Raw genomic sequence first — 23993 nt, forward strand, 5'->3', positions numbered from 1 at the left:
TTTTAGTTTTATTTTAGATTTAATTTAGTCATATTTTAGTTTTAGTTTACATTATTCATTGTAATAATTACTTTTAAAAATTCATTTTAATATACAAATTTTTAATGCATATACAAATAAGGAAAATAAGCGTGATGCTGCAAAGAAAGGAACAACAAGGAATAGATACATTCTTCATGCATTAGTATTCCCATGATCAGCTGCTTTTATTTAAAAGACACTGCACGGCGTTGTGCACGAAGCTTAGCATTGATACAACTGGAACTTTTGTAAAAAAAATAGTACACGCCCCAGAACCTAAAAGCGGCCACATTTTCTTATATGAAAGCATTTTAACGTCAGTGCCTAAAAGTGGTCCGCCAGAGAGCATACCAGTTTGTCAAATGCTTTCCGAAAAGCACGATGCTAACAGCATCATTGAATGGCGTAAAGCTGTAGTAGCCTTACCATGAGTTTACAGTGACGATACTCGCTAGCGATTGCGTAAATGATTTGTATGGAAAACAGTACAGTGCCGTCGGTTGTCACTCATAGAACTAAAGATCGGCAGTATGAGTTCAACGCTAGCGATTACTTTTCGATAGGTATTTTACCGAGCTCGCTAGTAACGTTTGTAGCTGTTGCCTGTAGAAATCGGTACCATGAGTTGAGTCACATTTTGGACATACGCTATCGAGCAATGCGTTATCGACTGTAGTAATCTATTTCACTGGCATATTGGAGCGTAAAAACTTATTAGAATTCATGTTATACGAGTAATATATATTTTCTTAACATTATTTATGTAAATAATGTCAGCAAGGCATTATTTGGCATGGGATATGTTAGCGAAGGCTGCATATGAAGACGAACGACGTGAACAAGGACAATATCAAGCCGTTATGAGAAAAATATTAAGAAACCCACTTCAACACATAAGTGAGAATAATTTTAATAAAGAATTTTGTTAATAAATCATGCGGATTTGAAATCCTCTCAAAGAGTGTAAGTGTAATCAAAGTTAAGTATAAATTCCTTAAAAGTGACATTTATGAGTGTTATTTTGTAATTAACCAACAAACTAACTCCTGCATTACTATTTTATGCACAGTGTACCAACTGTATCCAGGCTACCAACGTATTACTGCCAAGGCACACCATTTTTCCCAGGAAGCAATGAGTGTTTATATTGAAGAAGTAACGACTGCTTTGAACCACCTCAATATTGTAAAAAGGTTTATCAATTTTCCCACCACACGCCAAGAAAGAGATGGCATTAAACAAAGGTAAAAATAGATGAATCACAACTTAAATTAGGAACTTATATTCTCTCCTCTTATGAGCACAATACAATACAAATGAATCTTCACATTTTAGTTTTTTCCATAAATATGGAATCTCAGGGGAGATAGGAAGCATTGACTAAAGCCACTTCAAGATGTTTACACCAAAAAAATAAAGAAGAACACTTATATTTCTGTAGAAAGCATTATCACTCAATGAATGTACAAATGGTAGGTCTGTTTTTATCTGTAGGTATAGGTATCTAACGTACTCCTTAATAAATTTAGATTGACATGTTTCCCTAAAAGCGCCTTACTTAATTGTAGAGTACGAGAGGGCCGACCCCGTGGCGTGAAAACGGGGTCGGCCCTCTCGTAAGAATTGATGGGATAATGGATCGCTTTGTGTACGAAAACATACTTAATACACACATGATACCTTATGCCAGAGAGAATATATGCCACCTCGCTGGGTTTTTCAGCACGATAATGACCCTAAGCACAAATCCAAACACATCCAGGCTTTCCTGAAACGGAAAAAAGTGAAGTTTTGTGAATGGCCGAGTCAAAGTGCCGATCTTAATCCAATAGAGCATTTATGGGAAGAACTGGACCGCAAAGTAAGACGCAGAAATTACTCTAACAAAGAGGCTTTTTTTCAAGCTCTTTACAATTCTGGAGTCAAAAGTGGAGTCGCTTATTTAAACTCGGACGGGAATCGATCGAAGACGACCCCCGCTCAGGGCGGCCAATATCGGTAGTGACCGGAGAAAACGCAGCAAAAGTCAAAAAGCTGGTATTAGAAAATAGAAGATAGCTGAGGTCTTAGGTATTAGTAAAGAAAGAGTTGAAGAAATTTTACATTAACATTTATACATGAGTAAAGTCAGTACTCGTTGGGTACCGAAAATGCTGACGGGCTTCGATAAAGAACGTCGTGTTGAAACTTCTTGCGCGTTTTTAGAATTGTGCGAAGATGATTTAGATGAATTTTATTCCCGAACTGTTGATGAGTCTGAGCCATCTCAGATAGATCCGGAGTATAAGTCTGAATCGATGCAGTGGATTGAAAAGGGTGAAAGGCCACCGAAGAAATTTAAATGCAAAAGTCGACAGGTGCGACAAGCCATAGTTGAGAAAACCTTTTCTTTTTGTAAACTAAGGAAAGGACTGGTGGCCAGACTGGTGGCAATGACTCATCAGGGTAGGGTGGCCAGATCTGATTTCTGGTTTTACGGGAAAAGTGCATTGGAAATACCGAATTGGAAAAAAGCCCGTTTTTTTTAAATCAACATATTGTTTTTATTACAAAAATTCGAAATAATCAATTAAATAACCTATACAAATACTAAATTTCTTAATGACAGACTGTAAAAAATAATGTTACTTAAATGTTTATTTTTTTTTTTTATATTTTCTGGAAAGAAAAATTATGAAACAATCAACTAAATAACCTATTCAATAATTGTTGCTAATTGTTTATGTTCAAGCTGTAGGTATCTTTTACTGTGGTGTGCCAATAAAGAGTAGGTATTCTATCAATCTAATTAATTACCCTTAAAACAATCATAAACCAACAATTTGTAATTACATATTTGGATGAAAAAATATATGCCAAATTACGGGAAAATGAAAAAATCGTGCCTCTAATACGGGACAACCCGTAAAATACTGGACATCTGCTCACCCTATCAGGAGCTAATGCTGCTTTTTTATCCAAATCTAAAAAGAAAGTGTGTAACTATTGTCGTAAAAGTGGACATGTGCGTGCAAAGTGTTACAAATTGAAACGTGATAAAAATGTGGCAAGTGGCAGTAACGATGATAAAACTTTTTTAGCTGCTGCCCTTATGGCTATACAAAATAATAATAACTTTTATTTAGATTCCGGATGTTCTGGTTACTTAACAAATGATCCTAATATGTTATTTCGTTAGCAAACCAATTAAATTTAAATATTGACCACATTGATGTCACGACTGCTTTCCTTAATGGAGATCTCCATGAAACCATGTATATGGAGCAACCCCCCGGCTTTAATAATGGTGATAAAAGCAGAGTAATATGGTCTAAAGCAAGCTAGTAGAATTTGGAACACTAAGGTACATGACTTGCTTTCTACCAATTCGTTTGTGCAGAACAAATGTGAACCCTGTGTCTATATTGAAAGGTTGCAAAATTATCTTGTCATTATAGTCTTGTATGTAGACGATTTGTATTTGTCTTATAGTGGAGACAGCAGCAATCATAAAGAATTGTTAAAATTTTTGGAAAGTAATTTCAATATAAAAAACCTTGGTCCTCTTAATAATTGTTTAGAAATGAATGACACTCGTGATAGGTCCAAGAGTATTTTAATTTTAGATCAGTCTGCCTTAAACTATCTAAATTTAATTTTATTTCAATATACCGAAAGTCATGAGTGATTCATTGTATTATTTACAAGCTCCGCAATTCATAATTCATAATTGATTTATTGTCTGTAGAACACGGGTAGATACAATGATGGAACATAATAATATAGGATCACCATGGTCTTGCCATTAGGCGTACAAACAGTCAAACTTATTATCTAGGAACTTACTACTACTTAATACATAAGTCATGCAAATCACAATACATTTACGTAAGTTAACAAAAGCGGTCTCATATTTAATATTACACGATGATGTTACAATGTGTCACAGAGGTACTCTTGAATGGAGTAGTAGGCTTTTTTTGATAAAAAGTCGTGCAAAATTTTCTTAAAATGTTTTTGATTATTACAGTTTAATATACATTTTGGGAGTTTATTATATAATTTGGGTGCCATTCCAAATACACTTTTGGAAAGTAAGGCCGTTTTGGATGGTTTTGCGTATATTTCTCCTTGATGTCTAATGCTATTAAGTTTTGTATATTGACCTATGTTAAATTTTACATGTATAGCTACTTCATAGATGAAAAGGCAAGGCAAAGTTAATATTTGATGTTTTGTGTACAAGGGTTTACATGACTCTAAAGATTTTTCATAACATGCTGCTTAGGGCATGCAATATCGGACCATTTTCAATCCCGATATTGAAATCCGATATTGAGTTCCAATACCGGGATCACGGGATTAATACCGGGATTAAGAAATATTTAAAAAAAAGTCCTTTGCGTGGTAAATCAGTCTTTATTAAGGATAAAATGGACATAAAAATCAACAATATTAACATTAAAATACAAATGTAAATAAAAATAAACGCTAAATCAACAACAATAAAAATAAAGAAAAATTCAAAGAAATCAACATCATAATATTAGTCATCATTTGTTTTTAAAGGCGGCAGTCATTATTAAGAATAAAATTGTCATTAAAAATACGCTAAATAACAGTAAATAATTAGAATCTAATATACAAATGCAAAAAAATCAACATCGTAAAACAGTATCGTATTCGTAAGTAGTTATTAATTTTAAATGACGATTAGAAAATCATATAAATTCAACTGACGATAATTTTATTAGACCGATAAGCTAATATAAATTCACATAAATATAAATAAGGTTTCTATTACTTACATTTTCCTCCGTTGTCGGGTACATAAACATTCACTAAAAAACACACAACATAATTCAAATGTCACGTCAGTCAAATAAAAAGTTAAGCACCAGCTACCAACATAAACCAAATAGTGTATTTTTGTTTACAAATCGGCTACACATACGTAGTTTCGGTGATCGTGGCTATTTAGCAACTAAGGCATGCAGTTATCCTAATACTATCTATGCAAAAACAATAGATAACGATATGGTCCAATCCAAGTCCTTCATGGCGGCAAACCGTTTACCTGCGGCGCGGCTCGATTATCTGACGGAAAACCCCGAGTGTTCCCGACTTCCCGAGCTTTGTGCTATGCACCACCATGTGTTATTTTAAATTTAAATACTTTTTCAAACCAGGCCATCTAAAGTGTTAAATAATAACAAATATAGAGATAGAGGTAATAATTGCCGTGTATTATTTCTTTAGAAATCTACTTAGAAAAATGAATTTCGAAATCCCGATATTTCGATATTGGTCCTTTGAAATACCGGTATTGTAATATCGTAAAACTGGCCCGTGATCCCGGGATTTCGTGATCACGGGATCACGGATTGCATGCCCTAATGCTGCTCTAAGACATCTCTTTTGTGCTCTAAATGCTCTTTCTCTATCTGTGGAGTTTCCCCAGAACATAACTCCATACCGTAAAGTGGACGTTACGTAGGCGTGATACGCTGTAAGCACAGTAGGCTGATTAGCTACTTTCCTTTGGTTATATAATGCGTAAGAATATTGGTCTAGTTTACTACATACTACATCGATTTGATTTTTCCATGTCAATTTATTGTCTAAATATAATCCTAAAAAGCGTGTCATTTCAGTTTCGTCTATCTGTGTATTCCTATAATTAATATTTAAGTCAATCGTTTTATTAACTCTTTGTCTAAAATTCATTTTTTTTTTTGAGATAAATTTATTTTCAGATTGTTTTTGTTCATCCATTCAATTATTCGTTCAAGCGTTCTATTAATGTTTAGTTGGTATGTCTCTAAATCTGAGTCTTCTACTGAGATGATTACCGTGCTGTCATCAGCAAAGAGTATCATAGGATATTCAACGGCTAGTGGAAGATCATTAATATATACGTTGAACAGTAAAGGGCCTAAAACGCTACCCTGTGGTACCCCGCGTATTACTTCTTGTGTATCTGATGAGAACGTGCATTCAATTTTACTGTCTAAACATATTCTATTCACTTGAGTAATTTGTTTCCGATTTCTTAAATAAGATTTGATCAAATCGTGGGCATTACCTCGTATACCATATCTGTATAGCTTATTTAACAATAATTCATGGTCGACGAAGTCAAAGGCCTTCGACATATCCATGTATACTGCGCATAGCGGTATTATTTTGTCTACTTTTTCCATGATTATCTGTAGTAATTCATATATAGCCATGTTTATTGATTTGGTTTTTCGAAACCCCTTCTGCTCTTTGGCAAATAAGTCCTTCTTTTCAAAGTACGAATTAATATTATTATAAATAACTTTTTCAAATACTTTTGAAAATATTGGTAATAACGCTATAGGTAATTATTAATATCTAGTTTATCACCTTTCTTAAAGAGCGGTTTAATGATAGATGTTTTCAACCTGTCCGGAAATACACCTTTTTTGATGGATAAATTTATTAGGAAACTCAAAGGTTTAGAGATAGTGTGATTTACTCTTTTAATGATCTTGGTTGTTAGTCCATCGATTCCTGTACTATGTGTATTTTTCAACGAATCTATAAGTATACGGATGTCATCGGGAGTTGTTGGTGCCATAAACATTGAATTAATTGAATTGAATGTCATTGTATTATTAATTTCCCAATCCCGCGCCGTTCTCAGTTCCCGGCTCCTGTCATCGTTGTACGTATCCTGCAAATCTTCATTCCACTCGATTTACGTAACCTCCAACACGCGCGAGTCCGGGGCAAGCCAGTGACGTATTTTACGGTTACTTTTTAATTCCAGAAAAAAATCTCATCGTTCTCATCTGTATACAGTCCATACAAATTTTTCGAAAAAAAATCCCGACCAAACTCTCTTATATTCATTCTGATTCGAAATTTGAACTGCATGAAGTTTAAATACAAACTCAGAGAATTATACCCTAACTATAACAGACTATAGCAGACTATAACAGACAATATCAGACAAAAGGACTATTCACACATGAAAGACATTAAATATTAAGCACTAATACAGCTGTATACTGCATAAAAGAAGCAGTTGTGCAACATATATAGAAGTACAATTAAAACGTTAATTACGTTCAACGAGTATATGTTATAGCGTACATCAAAAAAAGAATTTGGTAAATCTAAAAAATAAGTGCTTGGATTACACTAATTGTCTTGGCTGATCAAAATAAAATGGAACAAGATGTAAGTTACTAATTGTTAATTTTTGATTTTTGTATAGTGATGAACAATTTGGTATTTAAATAAGTTTCATGTTTTTGTTACAGTCAGCTATAGTTCAAATGACAAGTAGTATGCGACTTGAAATTAATTTGCACCGTGATGCAATCGGTTGTTTGAAGAAGGAAAAGGCTTTTTTGCTGTTTCATTTCGGATGCCGATTCATATGCGACGAATGCGAGAAGATTAATGTTCTAATCTCAGCTCACAAAACTGCAATTTTAGCAATATATAAACGTTTTGGTTTTAACCCGTTGGATATCAACATTTTGTGATGGAAGAAGATTTCGCCAGAATAAAGTTTTTTCATTTTTCATTATGTAAATAAAGAATAATGATAATCAGTAAATAACGTTAATTTGATTGACTTTTTTTCATAATAAAGCATGTAAATAAAAATATAGACTTTTGTTTGTCTTTGACTTCAACATTCTAATGACGCTAGCTCGCCAACCCATTCACAATTTATAGACACTAGGCTTTGATATAAACACTAGATTTCACGTTGCTGTGAGTATTTCATTTTAGTCCGCCACCGTAGTAACAGCCGGCGCTTTCTAAACAAACATTTTGCAAGATGGACCACAATCAGTTTAAAAAGTACAACGCTATTCACTTGTGTATAAATGCAAAAAATCCACATTTTATTTGCACCCTGAGGAACGAATACTGTCAACTACTCAATCAACAAGAAGCCGGTCCGCGTGGAGCTCATCGAAGGATGACCTATTTTGACGGCTTTGAAGATAAGAAAAAATTCATCTGCTGTGAAAACCCAACTGCGAACTCACTGGAAAAATTCTACCATATGCTCTGGAGTGAGCAAAATTACCTTGTAGTGGCACTGCAATCAGAACCAGAAAACGAAGATAACAGGTACTGGAGTCCAGAAGAAAATGGTGTGCTCCAAGCTGGTCGGTACCAAATAACAACAATCAAAAGCAAAACGTTTGACAACTTCGTGGCTACAGAACTGCATTTATTTGATGGAGTAGGACCTAAACGTCATGTTGTCATCTATCTTTTAGGGACTGGACAGAGAACGATATTCCTCGAGATGTGTCTAAATTTTTTGAGTTCATTAAAAGAGTGAACCATTTACAATCAAAAGTTAAGAAAGTTGGTGAACTTGATGGAATTTTCATAGGACCTATTGTGGTATATTGCACTAATGGATACAATCAAGCCGGCATGTTTTGTGCAGCAGGTAATGCTCTGTACGAAATGGCAAAAACTGCGTGGATGTCGCTGCCAAGAATCGTAACAAACATTCGACGACAGTTGAACTCTCCAGTTATTTCACTCGCTCAGTACTTGTTTTGTTACCGTGTAGTCTTTTACTTTTTGTCAACAATTAATGGCATTTCAACTATGACTAAAACAATTCTACTAAATAATGTTATTATCTCAAGGTAGTTTTACTTAGATTATAAGTAAGGAATCCACTGTGCTTATCATTAAAATCTATGTTTATTCATCAATAAATGTAGTTTTATTTAAAAAACTGTCGCATTATATTTTACTTGAACGCGTTAATATGAAGCTATAAAAAACGCCTAGCGATAAACTGTAATAAGAACGAAGTGGCGAACATGACCTTGTTCAACGTGCGCTAGGTCATGGCAGGCTAATAATATAGTTGTTTGGTAGCTTGTAGACGCAGCTGTTATTTTAATGCTAATTTTTCGAAAACATGTCACTTGTTTAAATTAACGACTTTTGTTACACGTTGTACATGTGTGAGTTCTTTTGAAATTTTGTCTTATGAATTTCTTTGTATAATTAATTAATATTGTATTTTTATATAACTCAGTGTATACGAGAAAATCGGATTTTGAAATGAACAAAAGAAATGTATATAAAGCTTACGGGTTGCTGATGTCAGCTAGGCGCCGAGCCTTTAGCGTGATGAAACCACTGCAAAGGCTTGGCTGAATGTTGACAGCGCTCGAGCTTTGAATAGTTTTTAAGAAGTGTGTGTTCGTCGTAGAGAGAAAAAAACTTAATTAGACGCTAATTTGCTGAACATTTTTTGCAACTTTGTGGGTATTTATTAACAGTGTTTTTTAGGGATCCTGGCCAAATAAGTAACTGACCAATCACAAGTTAGGATCAGTTGACGTTGGGATCAAATGTCTGGGATCAGTTGTCGTGGGATCGAATTCCCGGGATCAAATTACGTGTCACCGTTTTTTAGTTAGAACATTCGAGTACATTTTGCTAGCAGAATGCGAATGTTAAGAAAGTTTCGTTATCACCCAAAATAAACACTATACGATTAAGTATTATTGCGTTTAACGATCAAGTTTTTGTTTGAAAGTAAATCCCCACTTACAAAATCGCTGAAAATGATTTTATTGGTAATATTTATGGGTAGTTTTTTTTTTTAAGTTTTTATCAGTTACTAATTGTAAATTTCTATTTAAAAACTATCTCTGTTGACGACGTAGACTGGCGTCTAAGGTGCGTCATGTCAACTTGGACCCTGGCTAAAATAAGAGAACATCCAGAATTCATGAGAACAATACTGTGGATGGATGAAGCTACGTTTACGAGCACCGATGGTGTCCCAAGAGCGAGAATCCAAAATTAAAACGACCCTCTGGTTTTCAAGAGAGAGAGTTAATGTATGGGCGGCTCTCATTGACGACATTTTGGTTGAGCCAATAATACTGCCGAGAATCTTAAACGGACCAAGATTTTTAGAACTCTTAAGGGATGATTTGCCGGACCAGCTGGAATACGTGCCACTCCTCATTACGCCGAAGGATGTTTCTGCAGATGGATGGTTGCCCTGCCCATTACGCGCTAGATGTGAGGGCATTCTTGAACAATACCTATCCTAATCAATGGATTGGTCGGCAAGGGCCTGTAGGTTGGCCGCCACGGTCGCCCAATATGACACCCCTTGATTACTTTTTGTGGGGCACAATGTAACAGCGCGTCTACAGCACCCCTATTCACAATGAGGCGGATTTACAAGAATGCATTATGAACTGTGCGAACGACATTAAAAATGATTCCGCAATGATACGGAGGGCCACACATCAGATTTCTCAACGGGCGGCTTTGTGTCTTCGACAACGTGGTGGGCATTTTGAAAACTTGATGTAATTTATTAAAATTTGATTTATGTTACAGTCAGCTGCAAAAATATGTATCGAGAGAATCGTCTCATAAATATGGTACTACGCTCTTATTATTTACACTGGAATAAGATGCTATGGGACATATTTTTGAGTAAGATGTGTACAGCCATATTTTTACACTTGACTGTACAATGTCTTGTGTTTTAATAAACCAAAAAAAACTTCCCACTTCAAACCTTCGGTAGCATTTACACTAACTGTCACATTACGGTCTCTACCTGCGCCTATGTTGCACGCGCCCATTGCGCACTTGGTAAGGCCATTGTTTGACCGCTGATAACAAATGTTTTATCCAAGTCATAAACGTGGTAATTTTACTGTTCGAAAAATAATACGGTGAACAATGATGTGAATTAATAATAATGTTAGGTAAATGGGACATTTTATTGGGATAATTTACATTTTCTAAAAAAAGTAGGAAACTACGAGAATGCATCAATAATCTATAAGATGTGAATTAACGTACTTTGTGTTAGTCTATGACCATTCTCTGAGCCGACCACAGAGAATGACAAGAAGGAGCGCAGGAGTAAAAGTGCGGAAAAAAATGTCGGAACTTCCGCTCCGAGAACAGTTATGCGGATCATTTCGCGTGTGTCGAGTAGAAAATCGGTGTGAATCAAACAAGAGAGTGAGGTTTACGTGCAGCATAACGTGGCCCACGATGGCGCCGAGCCAAACCTAACCGTTAAATACGCCAACTTTGCCACCAGGGGGAACATTGCCCAAAACACAATTTCTAAGGCAATATACTAATATCTAAAAAAGTTACAAAATTATGGCAACATTGATGACATTGGTAGAAAGTAAACTATACCTGTGGCAACACAGAATAGCGCGTGCACTCCTGACTTCATTCAGTAACCAGTCGGGACTTGTCGAGTACGGAGTGTATTTTTGCGGGCCAATTACTGAGAAATTTTGGAAGGGAATTGTACATCATGGCGAATACACAGGTATGTTGAATCGATTGTATGTAATGTAAAACCATGAGCTGAGTATTTTGATGCTAGGTTCGTTACTGTAACTAGTATATTACAAAAGTTATGCTGATGGGCAAAATTACCCAGTAATGTACCGTCGTATGAGTGTCAACATTGCCCGCAGTAAAAAAATGCTTAGGGTTGACACTTTTTTTTACAAACTTTTTTTTTTATTAATGTGCAAATCTTGCAATATTTGTATGTACGTACATATGTTCGGATCAAATCTTGCAAGCCATTTTTCGACCACTTTTTGGTATCCGATTGAGCTGAGATTATAGCATACTACTTCTACTACCAGTGACAATACAATCTGGTAGTGACATTCTGGTTCAACCGGGATCGTCTCCACATGAGGAATTCATTTTTTTCTATGGTTAATATATAATGGAGTCGAAAACTATAGTTTCATTTTTGATTACCGGCCGTTTTTCAGAAATAAAATTGAATAACTATTTTGACATACCACACGTTTGAACGCATTTATAGCACAGATGCCTTAGTCTTCCGTAAAAAAGTGAAAAACGTAGAGTTGACAGCTGCCAGTTGTCAAATATTGCTTCCTCATTGGTTACAACTACGACTTTGTTTGTACGCGGTTCAGCTGTGTGTGTGACATTTGGCAACTGGCAGCTGTCAACTCGACATTTTTACTTTTTTACGACAGACTAAGGCATCTAAGCTATAAATGCGTTCAAACGTGTGTTATGTCAAAATAAATATTCAAAAAAATATTTTTACAAAACCATAAATAATTAAAAAAGTAGCTAGAGTTCTGAACTCCATTATGTGTCTATTAAAAAAAAAAAAATAGTAATGGCCACTTCAGAAAACTTAAGGTAACCAATTGAAATTTGGTTGGTACATATATAGATCTCAGTTGACAATACAAGTACAGTCAACAAAAAGCACAGTCAGCGAAAAAAAGCTTATATTACAAATGTCATTTTTATGATTTGGTTATTTAAGTCTCAAGTATGTAGGTTAGTAACAAAAATAAAACTATTTGTTAATTTACTTACTACGTTAAAATAATTTGGTATTTTGTATTTCAGAAAAACAAACATAAATCTCGTATTAGAAAAAGAAAGTCAAGGCGTGAACTTGGATCCAGGATGTATAAAAATTACTCTGATGAAATGTTAATGCTTGCGTGTGAGTCTGTGCAATCAGGTAAAATTTCATCTAGAGATGCTCAAAGACAGTTTGGTATCCCAAGGCGGACTATAGTTAATAAACTAAAAAAAATACATACGAAGTCCGTCGGACATCCTACTGCATTAACAGCTGAAGAAGAGGATAAAATTGTAAAGGTTTTGCAAGCTTCCAGCAATTTTGGCTCCCCACTTACAAAACTAGATCTGAAGCTATTGGTTCACGAATACTTAAAAAAAAACTCACGAGATCAGATTTTCAAAAATAAAATTCCTGGTGATGCATGGGTGCAGAACTTTTTGGCAAGGCATGCTGACGAATTGACTTTGAGAACTACTCAAAATATTTCAAGGGCGAGAGCTGAAAAAGGTGCTGAAGAAATTGTAGACTATTTTAATAATTTAAGTGTGACATTGAAAGACATACCAGCCGAACAGATGACCCTGGCTCATCTAAGGGTATCTTTCGAAGGGGGGTTAAGTACCCAGAAAGAATAATGAATTCCAGCAAAGGAAACATATCTCTCATGTTCACGGCAACCGCAAGCGGTAAGTGCCTTCCTTTGTATGTTGTGTACAAAGCAGCAAATTTGTACTCAGAATGGGTTAATGGGGGACCACCAGAAACCAGATATAATTGTACTAAGTCGGGGTGGTTTGACAGCGCAATGTTTGAGAATTACTTTCAAACAATCATTCTACCGTGGGCAAAAGAAACTGCAGGGACAAAAGTTGTCATTTGCGATAACTTATCTAGCCATTTGAGCATCAAGGTAGTTGAGTTATGCGAACAACATAACATCAAGTTTGTATTCATCCCTACAAGATCAACACATCTTACACAACCGTTAGATGTCGCATTTTTTGCGCCTTTGAAAAGATGCTGGCGTAAAATTCTGTACCAGTACAAGCTCAGAAATCCAACCCAAACCTCATTAAACAAAAAGCATTTCCCGAAATTGCTTTGTGAATTAACTGAAGCAATTCGGATGATGGAGGCAACGAACATAATAAGTGGCTTTAGGGCATCGGGAGTCGTTCCACTGAATCCGCAAGAAGTTCTCAAAAGAATCCCAGAAATGCAAGAAGAATTACTGTCTTATGGAATCGATCAAGTATTGGTGGATTATTTACAAGAGACCAGAGCGCAAAAGCCTATGCAAGTACAGAGGAATAAAAAAATTAATTGCGAGCCAGGAAAATCAGTGACTGTTTCCGATTTAAATGTTGATTTTGGCAATAAGAAAGCAAAAAAGAAAACTGCTAACGTGGAAAATGTTGATTTAAATGTTGATTCTTGCAATAAGAAAGCAAAAAAGAAATCCGCTAAAGTGGCTAATGTACAAAAAGGAAAAAATGAATCTTTTTATTTGGACGAACGAACTGGCTTTTATATTGCAGAAACTACTGATATTTGTTCAAACAGTGATACAAATTATGATCAAGACTATTACTTGGAAGAGACTTTCAGTATCCCTCAGTATCAGGATATTAATATCCCTGAAAGCCTAAGCAATCAGTGTAATTAATTCCTGTTTGGGCAAATCATTGCATATTGACACTGCAAAATCGGCACCTACTGATCTTTCACAATTTAAAGCTTCCACAAACACATTCATGGCACGAAAGGCTGATAAAAGCTCCGTGCAAAATAGTCCTGCTAGGAAAAATAAAATAATCGTTCTTTCCAATGTGCTTATTAAAGCAGGAACATCTACTAGTGATGTTTGCTCTTTAGAGAAAGCTTCTGGTAAGACATAAAACACACCATTTTACGCTACGCATAAAACTGATTTATGCAGAATGCTTGCAAGGGATGAAAAAGAAGCAAACGAAGAAAGTAAAGAAGGAAGATACCAGAAAAGTTAAGAAAATTAAGAGAAAGAAAGTAGTCGAAAATAATTCAAAAGAAAAAAAGACATCCCGAGGACATACTTCAGTCAAAAGAAAGAAAAAAAGATACGATAGTGAGTCGAGCTCAACATCTGAGGGTAATGAAGTTATAACAGCTGACACAGATGATTCTGAATACGAAACAATAAATGAATATTACATAGCTGAATCCTTGCGAGAACAAGAAGAAAAGGAAAATTTCGACTCCACAAATACAATGATCCCTTTTGGATTACATGATATTGAATATTTTTCTGAAAATCAAGAAAAACTTAAAGAAAATGACTGGATTATTGCTCAATTCCGTACAAAAAAGAGTTTAAAACACTTTGTGGGTAAGGTTCTGTCGACTGATGGTGTGAATCCTATGGTTAAGTTTGTACGAAAAGTTAAGGAATCCAAATGTGATACAGGAACGACCTTTACATACCCAACAGTTGATGACATTTGCACCATGCAACATTCAGATATTGTAACAGTTTTACCCGAGCCAACGATTACTCGACGAGGTCAAATTATATTTAAAGTAGATTTCAGTAATTTCAATATACAATAAAAGTTTACCCGTTGAGCTTTCTTTGTATGCTGAAATGATTGAATTTTAATGACTGGAGTACCTAATGTGATTAATACTACATTTTCCAAAGAATAATTAATTTAGTTGTTAAAAAAGATTTGTAATAATTGACTAATATGTATGCTTTATGCCTTATTTAGAACACTACGTAGTGTTATTAATGTTAGAAGAGTTCAATCTGAGCCAAGCCAATGATTAAGTAGGTCCACGAAGTTTTCAAGTTATGTTTTAGGTAAATTTCAGTAATTTCAACATGTAATAAAAATTTACCCGTTAAATTTGCTTTGACGCTTAGTTAATTACAATGACTGAAGTACCTAATTTGATTTAGACTACATTTTCCAAAGAATAATTTAATTAGCTGATAAGAAGATTTGTGATAATTGTCAAATGAATGCCTTATTGTTTTGAATACTAGGCAGTGTTATTAGTACTAGAACAGTTCAATCTGAGCGGAGCGGAGCGAATGATTAGGTAGGTGAATAAAGTCTGAAATTGTACTGTGTACTTACTCTATTTACGTAGATTTTGGTCGTATCAACATTCAATAAAAGTTTACCCGTTGAACTTTCTTTGAATGTTGAAATGAACAGAATGTACAGTTATTTGTTTAAGACTTTTCTCCGAAGAAATATTAGACAAACAAAAATTGCGTTACTAAATATTGAAAACTTTGATCTCGGATTTGATTTTATTAAACTTAAGTATATATTTCTATAAATATCTAAGTTTATTGATTTTTGTTTAGTTTAAGACATTTAAATTTATCACAGTATTTGTGTTTGATTACCTTAAGTAGAATTTACTTATGCCGATTGATGATTGATCTCAATTATGCTACAGAAGAAAATGTTGATTAGATTTTTATATAACGTTATTGAAATAAACAACTTTGCGCCTTATTAATATTTTTTGTTTCTTACCTACCCTACCAACTTTGTGCAAATTAATGTTCAGTTTTTATTATCTTCTCAATTTTGACAACCCTAGCACTTTTAAATCGCTACACGCCGTTTGTATGAAGAAGAAAAAATGTACAGGCTAACATTGCCCACTCATTTTAATAGGAAAGTATTTCGAGCATGTATTATTATGTCGAGTAAATTTTTGAACCGATCGCCTTCATTGCCAAAATACTCTCATTGGTTTTTATGGCAACCAAATAAGGTCTATAGTTGCGCTAAACATCACGGTGGGCAATGTTGGCTAAAAGTCCAGATAACTTTACCCGACCTCAAAATCGGTCATATGATGGAGAAAACGTTGACTAAAGTTAAATTTGCAGTTAAATTTAAATGCGCATGATCTCGGTGTTACCACAGATACATAAATATTTCCGAGGTTTCATACAAAAAACTAGAATTTTTTTAGTTTTTCCCAAAAAAGTGGGCAAAGTTGGCGTATTTAACGGAACGTCAAGAGGTCGGATTTCAGCGGATGGCGAGAGATTTTTTGCCTTGATCACACGTACCGAGTAAACGGGCGAGACAGTGCTCTCGGCCGAGTACTCGGTGCGTATAAACATAGCGCCGAGTACTCGGCCGAGCACTCGGGCGAACGAAGCGGCGAGTCAGTAGCTCGGTGGACGTTCTATCTGCTAGGCCGAGTGCCCACCCTCCCGCTTCCCCGCACTGTCTCACTCGCTCGCTCGGCAGGTCTGAACGCGCACTGTCTCGCCACTCGGTCGTCACATTGCGACATCGCCGCGCGCGCCATATATTTAGATAATTGTTGTTTAAATCTACTAAAAATCTAATAAAATACAATGACACCATGTCTTCTAATAACAAATGGGATGTCGAAACAACTATTAAATTTATACAATTATATAAACTACATCAGTGCCTGTGGAACTTTCAATCTCCGGAATACAAGATAAAACAAAAACGGGATGCAGCATATAAGTCCATAGTTGAGGAAATGAATATCTCTGGATTTGGTGCGATAGAAGTTAAAAATAAAATAAAAAATTTAAGATCGACCTACCAACAAGAAATTAAAAAAATTCAAGACTCGAAGAAATCTGGAGCGGGGCTCAGTAATGTGTACACTTCTAATATTAAGTGGCTGAAAGAGATGGAAGAGGTCTTTTCAAAGGATTTAAAGAAAAAAGTTTATGAAAACGTAAGTGCTTTTTATTATGTTACTTTTTATGCTAAGTATAATGTAGGTATTTCTGAAATTAAATTGCTTAAAATTATGAAATCATTCTGTTTTGCCACGAAACGGCACCTGCCCCACTGAAGAACTCTGCGTATTTATCTCGAAGCTCCCTTGCTATACGTGCTGCATTGTTGGTGTTATGATTAGTGATACTTGGCAAATTAGCTTGTAGTTCTTGTCTCCAAGTCCCCACAATAACGGATCCCGAATCTATATCTTCTTGATCAACACAACCCTTTGGAAAGTAAATACCGGGACTTGTGAGACGTAACCAATTATGCAGAGCACAAGAGGCGAGAATAATTTTATCGGTGGTTACGTCACTAGTTGGTATGGGCTTTTAAAAAATTCGAAACCTGCTTGCCAGAATGCCAAACGCATTTTCGACAATTCTTCGTGCTCTAGAGAGTCTGTAGTTAAATATTTTTTGTTTTGTTGAAAGATTTGTGCCACTATATGGTTTTAATAAATATGTTTTTAGTGGAAACGCATCATCTCCAACCAAAAATCCTCCTTTCGGTAGCAAATTATTCTCAAGATCACTACGTAATTGGCTGTTTTTAAAAATCCCCCCATCCGAGTTTCTTCCGTTTGCTCCAATATTTACATAGCGAAAACAATAGTCATGATCAACCACAGCCATCAAAACCACACTGTTGGTACCCTTGTAATTAAAATATTCACTTCCACAATTCGGTGGTGCTAGAATTATCACATGCTTCCCGTCTATAGCGCCATGGCAACCAGGGAAATTCCACCTAGTTCTGAAACCTGTTTCTATTTCTTTCCATTCTTCATTGGTCTGCGGTACCTGAAACAATAATTTATATTCATTTTATTTTACAGATTAGTCATTCCGCTAATGAAGACACTGGTCCTCAGGACAATAGCCCTGCTACCTCCTCACACTCAAACAACAACCAGGAAGTACCAGCTATTACATCTGATCACCAGCAAGTACCAGTAACTGTAACTACGACTACTGCCTCGGCGACTATTACCAATACCATAAATACTGCGAGAGGTAAAAAGAGGGCTAGAGATATTTTTCAAGCCGTTTCTGATTTAAAAAAGTTAAATGAAGATGTAAATTCTGAGAAAGAAACTGTATTTGATGTTTTTGGAAGGAGTGTTGCATTGCAACTTAAGAATTTATCGACAGAGAATGCTTTACTAGCACAAAACAGAATACAGAATATACTGACCGATTATGGGATTAAAGAACTTAGACAAAGTACTGCATACCATTCTTCTTCGTCTAATCGCAGCGACCAAAGGCCGTCTTCTGTACATTCAGACACCACTTATGCTAGTTCTCAAAATACATATCATCATCAATTTCCTGAAAATTATGATGAGGATTATGCATCGCAAATATCGCAATCAATCTTAGCTGCATCTTCTCCAGTACATAATGTCAACAGTCTGCCAAATTCTGTGAGTACCAATGACATTTTAGCTAATGCGATGTATGCAGCTTTTCAGACAGACGGAAGACAACAAATGTAATTTTCAAATAAATAAATAAATAAATATTGTTATGTTTTATTTATAGCATGTAAGAAAAAAATACGTACCTTTAAATAATTCTCCAAATAAGTAAATATTGCATCCATGACTTCCGGTATGAACGATGATATTGCAGCCCGAGACACTCTGTAAAAAGCCTGCAAATAACGGTAGCTCATCCCAGTCACCAAATAGCATAACGCTACTTGTAGTTTCGTCTTTGCATGTATAGCTTCTCTCATGACAGTATCTTGCTTTTGTATCAATGGAGTAATATTTTCTAACAATGTGTCAAAATGTTCTACATCCATTCTCAGAAGCATTCTAAATTCAGTAGGATCTTCTACCCTTAATTCTTTAAAAACAGTGTTCGTAGCGCCAAAATCAGATCTTCTCAACATCCATGGTCTAGTCCAAATCCGGCGCTGCTCGTTTTCCAACAATTCCTTTAATTCTTCCATTAATAGTGGAATGAGTAACTTTGTATATTTTCTAATTAACTTTTTACGGTCCATCGTGCCCGAATCTCTCAATAGAACTGAACTGACTGTCCTAATTTGAAAACATGTCTGAACAGTTACTCGCTTACATCACTGTCTCGGCCGAGGAACATTTTACTGTCTCGCCCGTTTACTCGGTACGTGTGATCAAGGCATTTGTCTGGACGATAGACATACAGACCGGGGTAAGCGCAATCGCATCTGCGTGTTTCTCCGGCGCGCGGCGCGGGTTCAGGCAGCGGCACAGCGCCGTCCCCTCCGCACCGCAGTATTTTTCGACTGCGCCGTCCTTGCTAGCGTGGGTGAGGAGCAATGGCGGCTGATGCCCCCTCACCGGCTTGCCCTTGTGCATAGAGCGTAGCATCGCACTGCGCGCGCCACACAGCAGCACTAACGTCTTCTCTGCTTGGTTGGCTGTCATCTTTTTTGCCCGGATCGTCGTCAACACGGCGTGTTGTTCGTCCCCGTAACCGTGAGTCGTACTCTTTCTTACCTCGTGGCCACGAGAGCGTGTTGCGCGTAATGCCCGCGCATCTTTAGTTAACTTTAGGGGCCCCCTTTAAATGCGTTCGTTTTAGTTTTTAACCCAAATACTGCAGCACCGACGGCTGCCATGTTCGCGTACATACAATATAATTGATTTGATTGATTGAACGTCCCGTTTTACTTCTGTTAAAAGCGGGTCCTTTCACCTACATCCGGTAGTGGACGGCCTTTGAACCAAGGGTCCTCTGCTCTCCAGAGATTTAACCGGCTTCAGTTTAGTAAGTATTTTTAAGTATTTAGTGTAACATTTCTTGCAAATTAAAATTCACCTTCTCATAAATCAACTCCCCCAATATATACGTTACAAAATATAGTTCTTTATTTTATATTTAAATATGTTTCATTGGCGCCTCAAAACCGCTCTTTGTCGCGGGTCAGTCTGCTTTATTATTTTAATTGTTTTCATTGCTTTGAAATGTATACTTTAGTGAGGCTTTTCACTTCGTCCGCAGTTTTTCCTTTTGGGGAAATATTTTTTACTATTGCGTTTGTGGACGCGGACTAAGGCGTCTACCACATAACCCGGCTTATAGTTCGTATAGGATAACTACCTACGGCTCCGACATCAGCCAGAACGTAGACGGTGCCTATTGCTGACGCGGTGCACCATAGGCCTAAGCCTATTTTTCTACGCAGCGCGCTCTCTCAATGGAAATGTCCAACCTCTTTTGATTAATTCAACTAGATCAACATTTTTAAGCAAAACTCTCATTCAACGGCTTTCTTTGTGAATTTTGTACATTAAGTTTCTGTAACATTTTTATTGCATGTAGCCTTTACTACTGGCCGTTCCTTACTGGTACTAATAGGGAACAAGAAAGCCAGCTAGCCTTTTTATTATTCATGAGATTGATTTCCGTGTTAAGTTGCTTCTTAAAGTTACCTACTACAATGCTGGAATATACTGTTAAAATCTCTCGCAATTATCACGGGCAGTGTCAGGTCAGGCTTTAGTTAGATTGTAGCATAATGTAGAGATATACTAGTTGAAGTTTGTATAATAAAATAAAATAAATGCTTTTTTCAGAGACATAAAGATTGTAAGTGACGCTTTTGACAAGCGATAACAAATCTTTGTCGTCTCGTAGGTATCGATACGTAGCGTGAGCTATCCCGTTACAGATAACTTATCGAAGCACAGAAAGAGGCCGTATAGCAGTTGTAAAATGCATACTTAAAATTATTGTGGGCGGCTCACAACGCAGAAGTTTCGCGGAGTAGAAGACGCCGTTTATTCAACAATTTCGGTTTAACAAATCTGTCTTTAAGCAACTTTGCTCAGACCTGCGTGCATGCAGTCTAATATAGACGATGTTTTGCATACGAAGATAAACATTTAATGTTTTACATTCTAAATCGGAAGCATGATGTGAGTGCAAGATTCGGAACTTGTTTCCTTCCTGTTTTTCAACTGTAGCGGCAGTAAAAAATGGCTTCGAAAAAAAAAAATATTTTATCTCAATTAGATTCTGAGTTTCTACATTGAAATGTTTCCTTGTTACAGATCTTTCAATCAACCATGCACATTTTTAAAATGTGACGTTTGAACATTCGTTTCCGTGTAAGTTCACTTTAGAAACATTCACACAATCAGTCTCTTTTGTCGCATCTGTAGATTCCTTTATGTAAATAAATCACCCTTTAAACTTCTTTACAATGCGGTCTGTGCGATCCTAGTAATGAATCCATTTTCTTCTTTAAACTCTTAGCCGACAAACTCATTTCCTGACTAATATTGTCATGAATCCTCCCTAATTCCCCTGTTTGTATAGTTGGGATCTCACAAACATCTGTTAGCTGCGTATAAAGATATTAATTTGCGACAATTGTCTTTATTATTTTTTCCATTTTGTTTTGACGTAAGTACGAACTAAATAACCACGGGCAGTCGTGCACTATAAAAATAGGCGGGCTGAAAATCGCCTTTCATAGAAATATAAACTTTTTATACAGGGTGTTTGGTGCATCGTTAGCCAAAAAAAATTGGCGGATTGCTGGGGTTATTTTCTATCACCTTACGCCCTCTAAAAAATTCTTGGGTCCACGTATAATTTTTTTTCGTTTTTCTTGTAATTTATGAAAAATCTTCAGGGCCGATATGCTTAAACTTGATTAAAAAAATAAGTAAGTGATAAAGAGATGCAATTTTTACTGCATCGTAATCTCTAACGTTGCACGGCTCGAATAATATCAAATTTACTGACACGTAACGTCTAATTTTTTATTTATTGGCCCTCAAATGTTTACAACGTGTAAAAATTTAGTCTAAAGTCAACTTTGATTTGCAATGAAAAAAAAAATTAAACAGACATCGGTCTTGACACTGTTTTAACGATGTACAATTATCTTAAAAAAACCTTTCATAAACTTCATTTTTTTCACGATTTAGTAACGAACGCAACGGTAAAGTTATCGAGATTCAAACATTGACACTGTTCCCTTTTGCTGACAGCTTTGAAGTCCCCATTTTCTTTCAACACACAGGTTGATCTACAGGTTGTAAAGATTTGAAACTTATCTTTCGTAAATTTGGACTTCAAGGTCAACTTTCACAAATTTGAGCGTAAGCGATTAGGCATGATAAGATAAGGAAAAAATCATGAAAACAACACGTGCGAAGCAGGTAAAGACTGCTATCTCTCTTACAGAGCACAATTAAGTGCAGTTGTCTCTCTCTTTTACTCGACGTTTAACCCAAGAACCCAGCAAAGATGAACCTGGGGGGTGGTGGTGGTATCAATTAGACATTAGTCGTGATTTGACTGTCTCTTGTGGACCACAAGAGACAGTCAAATCACGACATTCTCTTGTGGTTGAAGCATTTGCGATCTTAGTACTGTTGTTTTTTTGTTAGTTTTCTGTTGTTTTTGTTAATCTCTGTTTTGTTGAGTTTTGATCTTTCAAAAATGGCTGCCTTTACGAATGAAGAGTATGCGGACATGTTGATGGCGTACGGTAAAGCTGATGGTGTAGCACGAGCAGCGCAAAGAATCTACCAGGAACGATTCCCCAATAGACGCTTACCAAACCGCAATACGTTTCAAAACACTTACCGACGCTTAAGGGAAACTGGTAATTTGAACGTAAATGAACCGAGGAATTGTGGTTCGACACAATGTTGCAGTTGATGAAAGGATCTTAGCCATAATGGAAGAAGACCCGAATAAGAGCATCAGAGATGTAGCTGGACAACTGGAAATTTCAATCTGGAAGGTGTGGAAAGTTCTTCGCCAAAACAACATGCACGCATTTCACTACACTCCAGTCCAAGGTATTAAACGCTAGAATTACTTTTAATCCATACCAATTGACTAGAGAACTGAACCTCAGCTTTTCGCGTTTCTTTTGCTGTTATTGACTTCGAAACGTAACGTCACTGTGTCCTTTACGTTATCGTGTATGTACCTAATTACCCCACATTCCATTTCACAAACCTTGTCAGATTCTTATTTGTCTTTCTTTCTTTGCAGGTCTTGAAGATAACGACTTTGGAAATCGTGTCCGGTTTTGTCGTTTATTGCTGCACACGGATTTAGAGGACCGTGACTTTTTAAGAAGCATTCTTTGGACAGACGAGTCCAAATTTACACGAGAGGGGATACTGAATTTACACAACCTGCACCACTGGTCGCCGATAAATGAAAATCCACACGTGAAAAGAGCTAGAGGTTTCCAGAGAAGATACGGCTTCAATGTATGGGCGGGAGTTATTGGCGATCAAGTGGTTGGGCCACACTTCCTACCCGATAATTTGAATGGAGACAACTACCTTCATTTTTTACAACATGATCTACCTGAATTACTAGCTGATGTACCTCATTTCAATGAAGATAGGCGTATCGTTTTTCAACAAGATGGATGCCGCACACTGGAGGATAACAGTCAGGGAGCACCTAGACAACGCTTTCCCTAATTCATGGATTGGAAGAGACGGCCCCATTCCATGGCCCCCACGGTCCCCGGACCTAACTCCCTTGGACTTTCACATCTGGGGACGGGCAAAGGAACTCGTCTACGCAACGGAAGTAGAATCACCAGAAGATTTGTCCCAGCGGATATTGGCGGCGTTTGATGTGATCAAAGGAGAAATCCGAATGCGAACAACTACGGTCGAAATAAGAAACAGGTGCTACGCATGCATTCGCAACGAAGGTCGTCAGTTCGAGCAAGATTTGTAGTGTAAAAGATTTGATTTAATAAAAAAAACTTGAAAGCTTACAAAAAAAATGTTATTTTTTATTGCATGTCGACAAGTCCATGATGCCTTCATTTCC

The 23993-nt window shown here is 36.4% G+C and overlaps 3 protein-coding genes across 4 annotated transcripts; 2 read left to right on the plus strand and 1 right to left on the minus strand.

Annotated features, from left to right (window-relative positions):
* The first annotated feature begins 1031 nt into the window (after nucleotides 1–1031).
* LOC133524791 (uncharacterized) lies at nucleotides 1032–2144 on the plus strand. Its single transcript, XM_061860933.1, is given in 3 exon segments — nucleotides 1032–1265; nucleotides 1357–1429; nucleotides 1431–2144. Coding segments are annotated over 3 exon segments (282 nt in total). The 5' UTR covers nucleotides 1032–1155; the 3' UTR covers nucleotides 1530–2144.
* Nucleotides 2145–15937: 13793 nt separating this feature from the next.
* On the minus strand, nucleotides 15938–23870 carry LOC133524790 (uncharacterized). Of its 2 annotated transcripts, none has more exons than XR_009800444.1 (2): nucleotides 18742–23870; nucleotides 15938–18506 (listed from the first exon to the last, which is right to left on the minus strand). XR_009800444.1 is itself a non-coding variant. In XM_061860930.1 (2 exons), exons 1-2 carry the CDS (start codon nucleotides 19186–19188, stop codon nucleotides 17505–17507), a joined length of 918 nt encoding a protein of 305 aa, XP_061716914.1. In that variant the 5' UTR covers nucleotides 19189–23870; the 3' UTR covers nucleotides 15938–17504. The 2 variants fall into 2 exon arrangements, 1 of the variants encoding a protein (XP_061716914.1); XM_061860930.1 differs by having other exon boundaries at nucleotides 15938–17975.
* On the plus strand, nucleotides 16775–18785 carry LOC133524789 (uncharacterized). Its single transcript, XM_061860929.1, has 2 exons — nucleotides 16775–17125; nucleotides 18011–18785. Exons 1-2 carry the CDS (start codon nucleotides 16775–16777, stop codon nucleotides 18671–18673), a joined length of 1014 nt encoding a protein of 337 aa, XP_061716913.1. The 3' UTR covers nucleotides 18674–18785.
* Nucleotides 23871–23993: the final 123 nt, after the last annotated feature.

The sequence above is a fragment of the Cydia pomonella genome, chromosome 14, assembly GCF_033807575.1.
Source record: "Cydia pomonella isolate Wapato2018A chromosome 14, ilCydPomo1, whole genome shotgun sequence".
Classification (NCBI taxonomy): domain Eukaryota; kingdom Metazoa; phylum Arthropoda; class Insecta; order Lepidoptera; family Tortricidae; genus Cydia; species Cydia pomonella.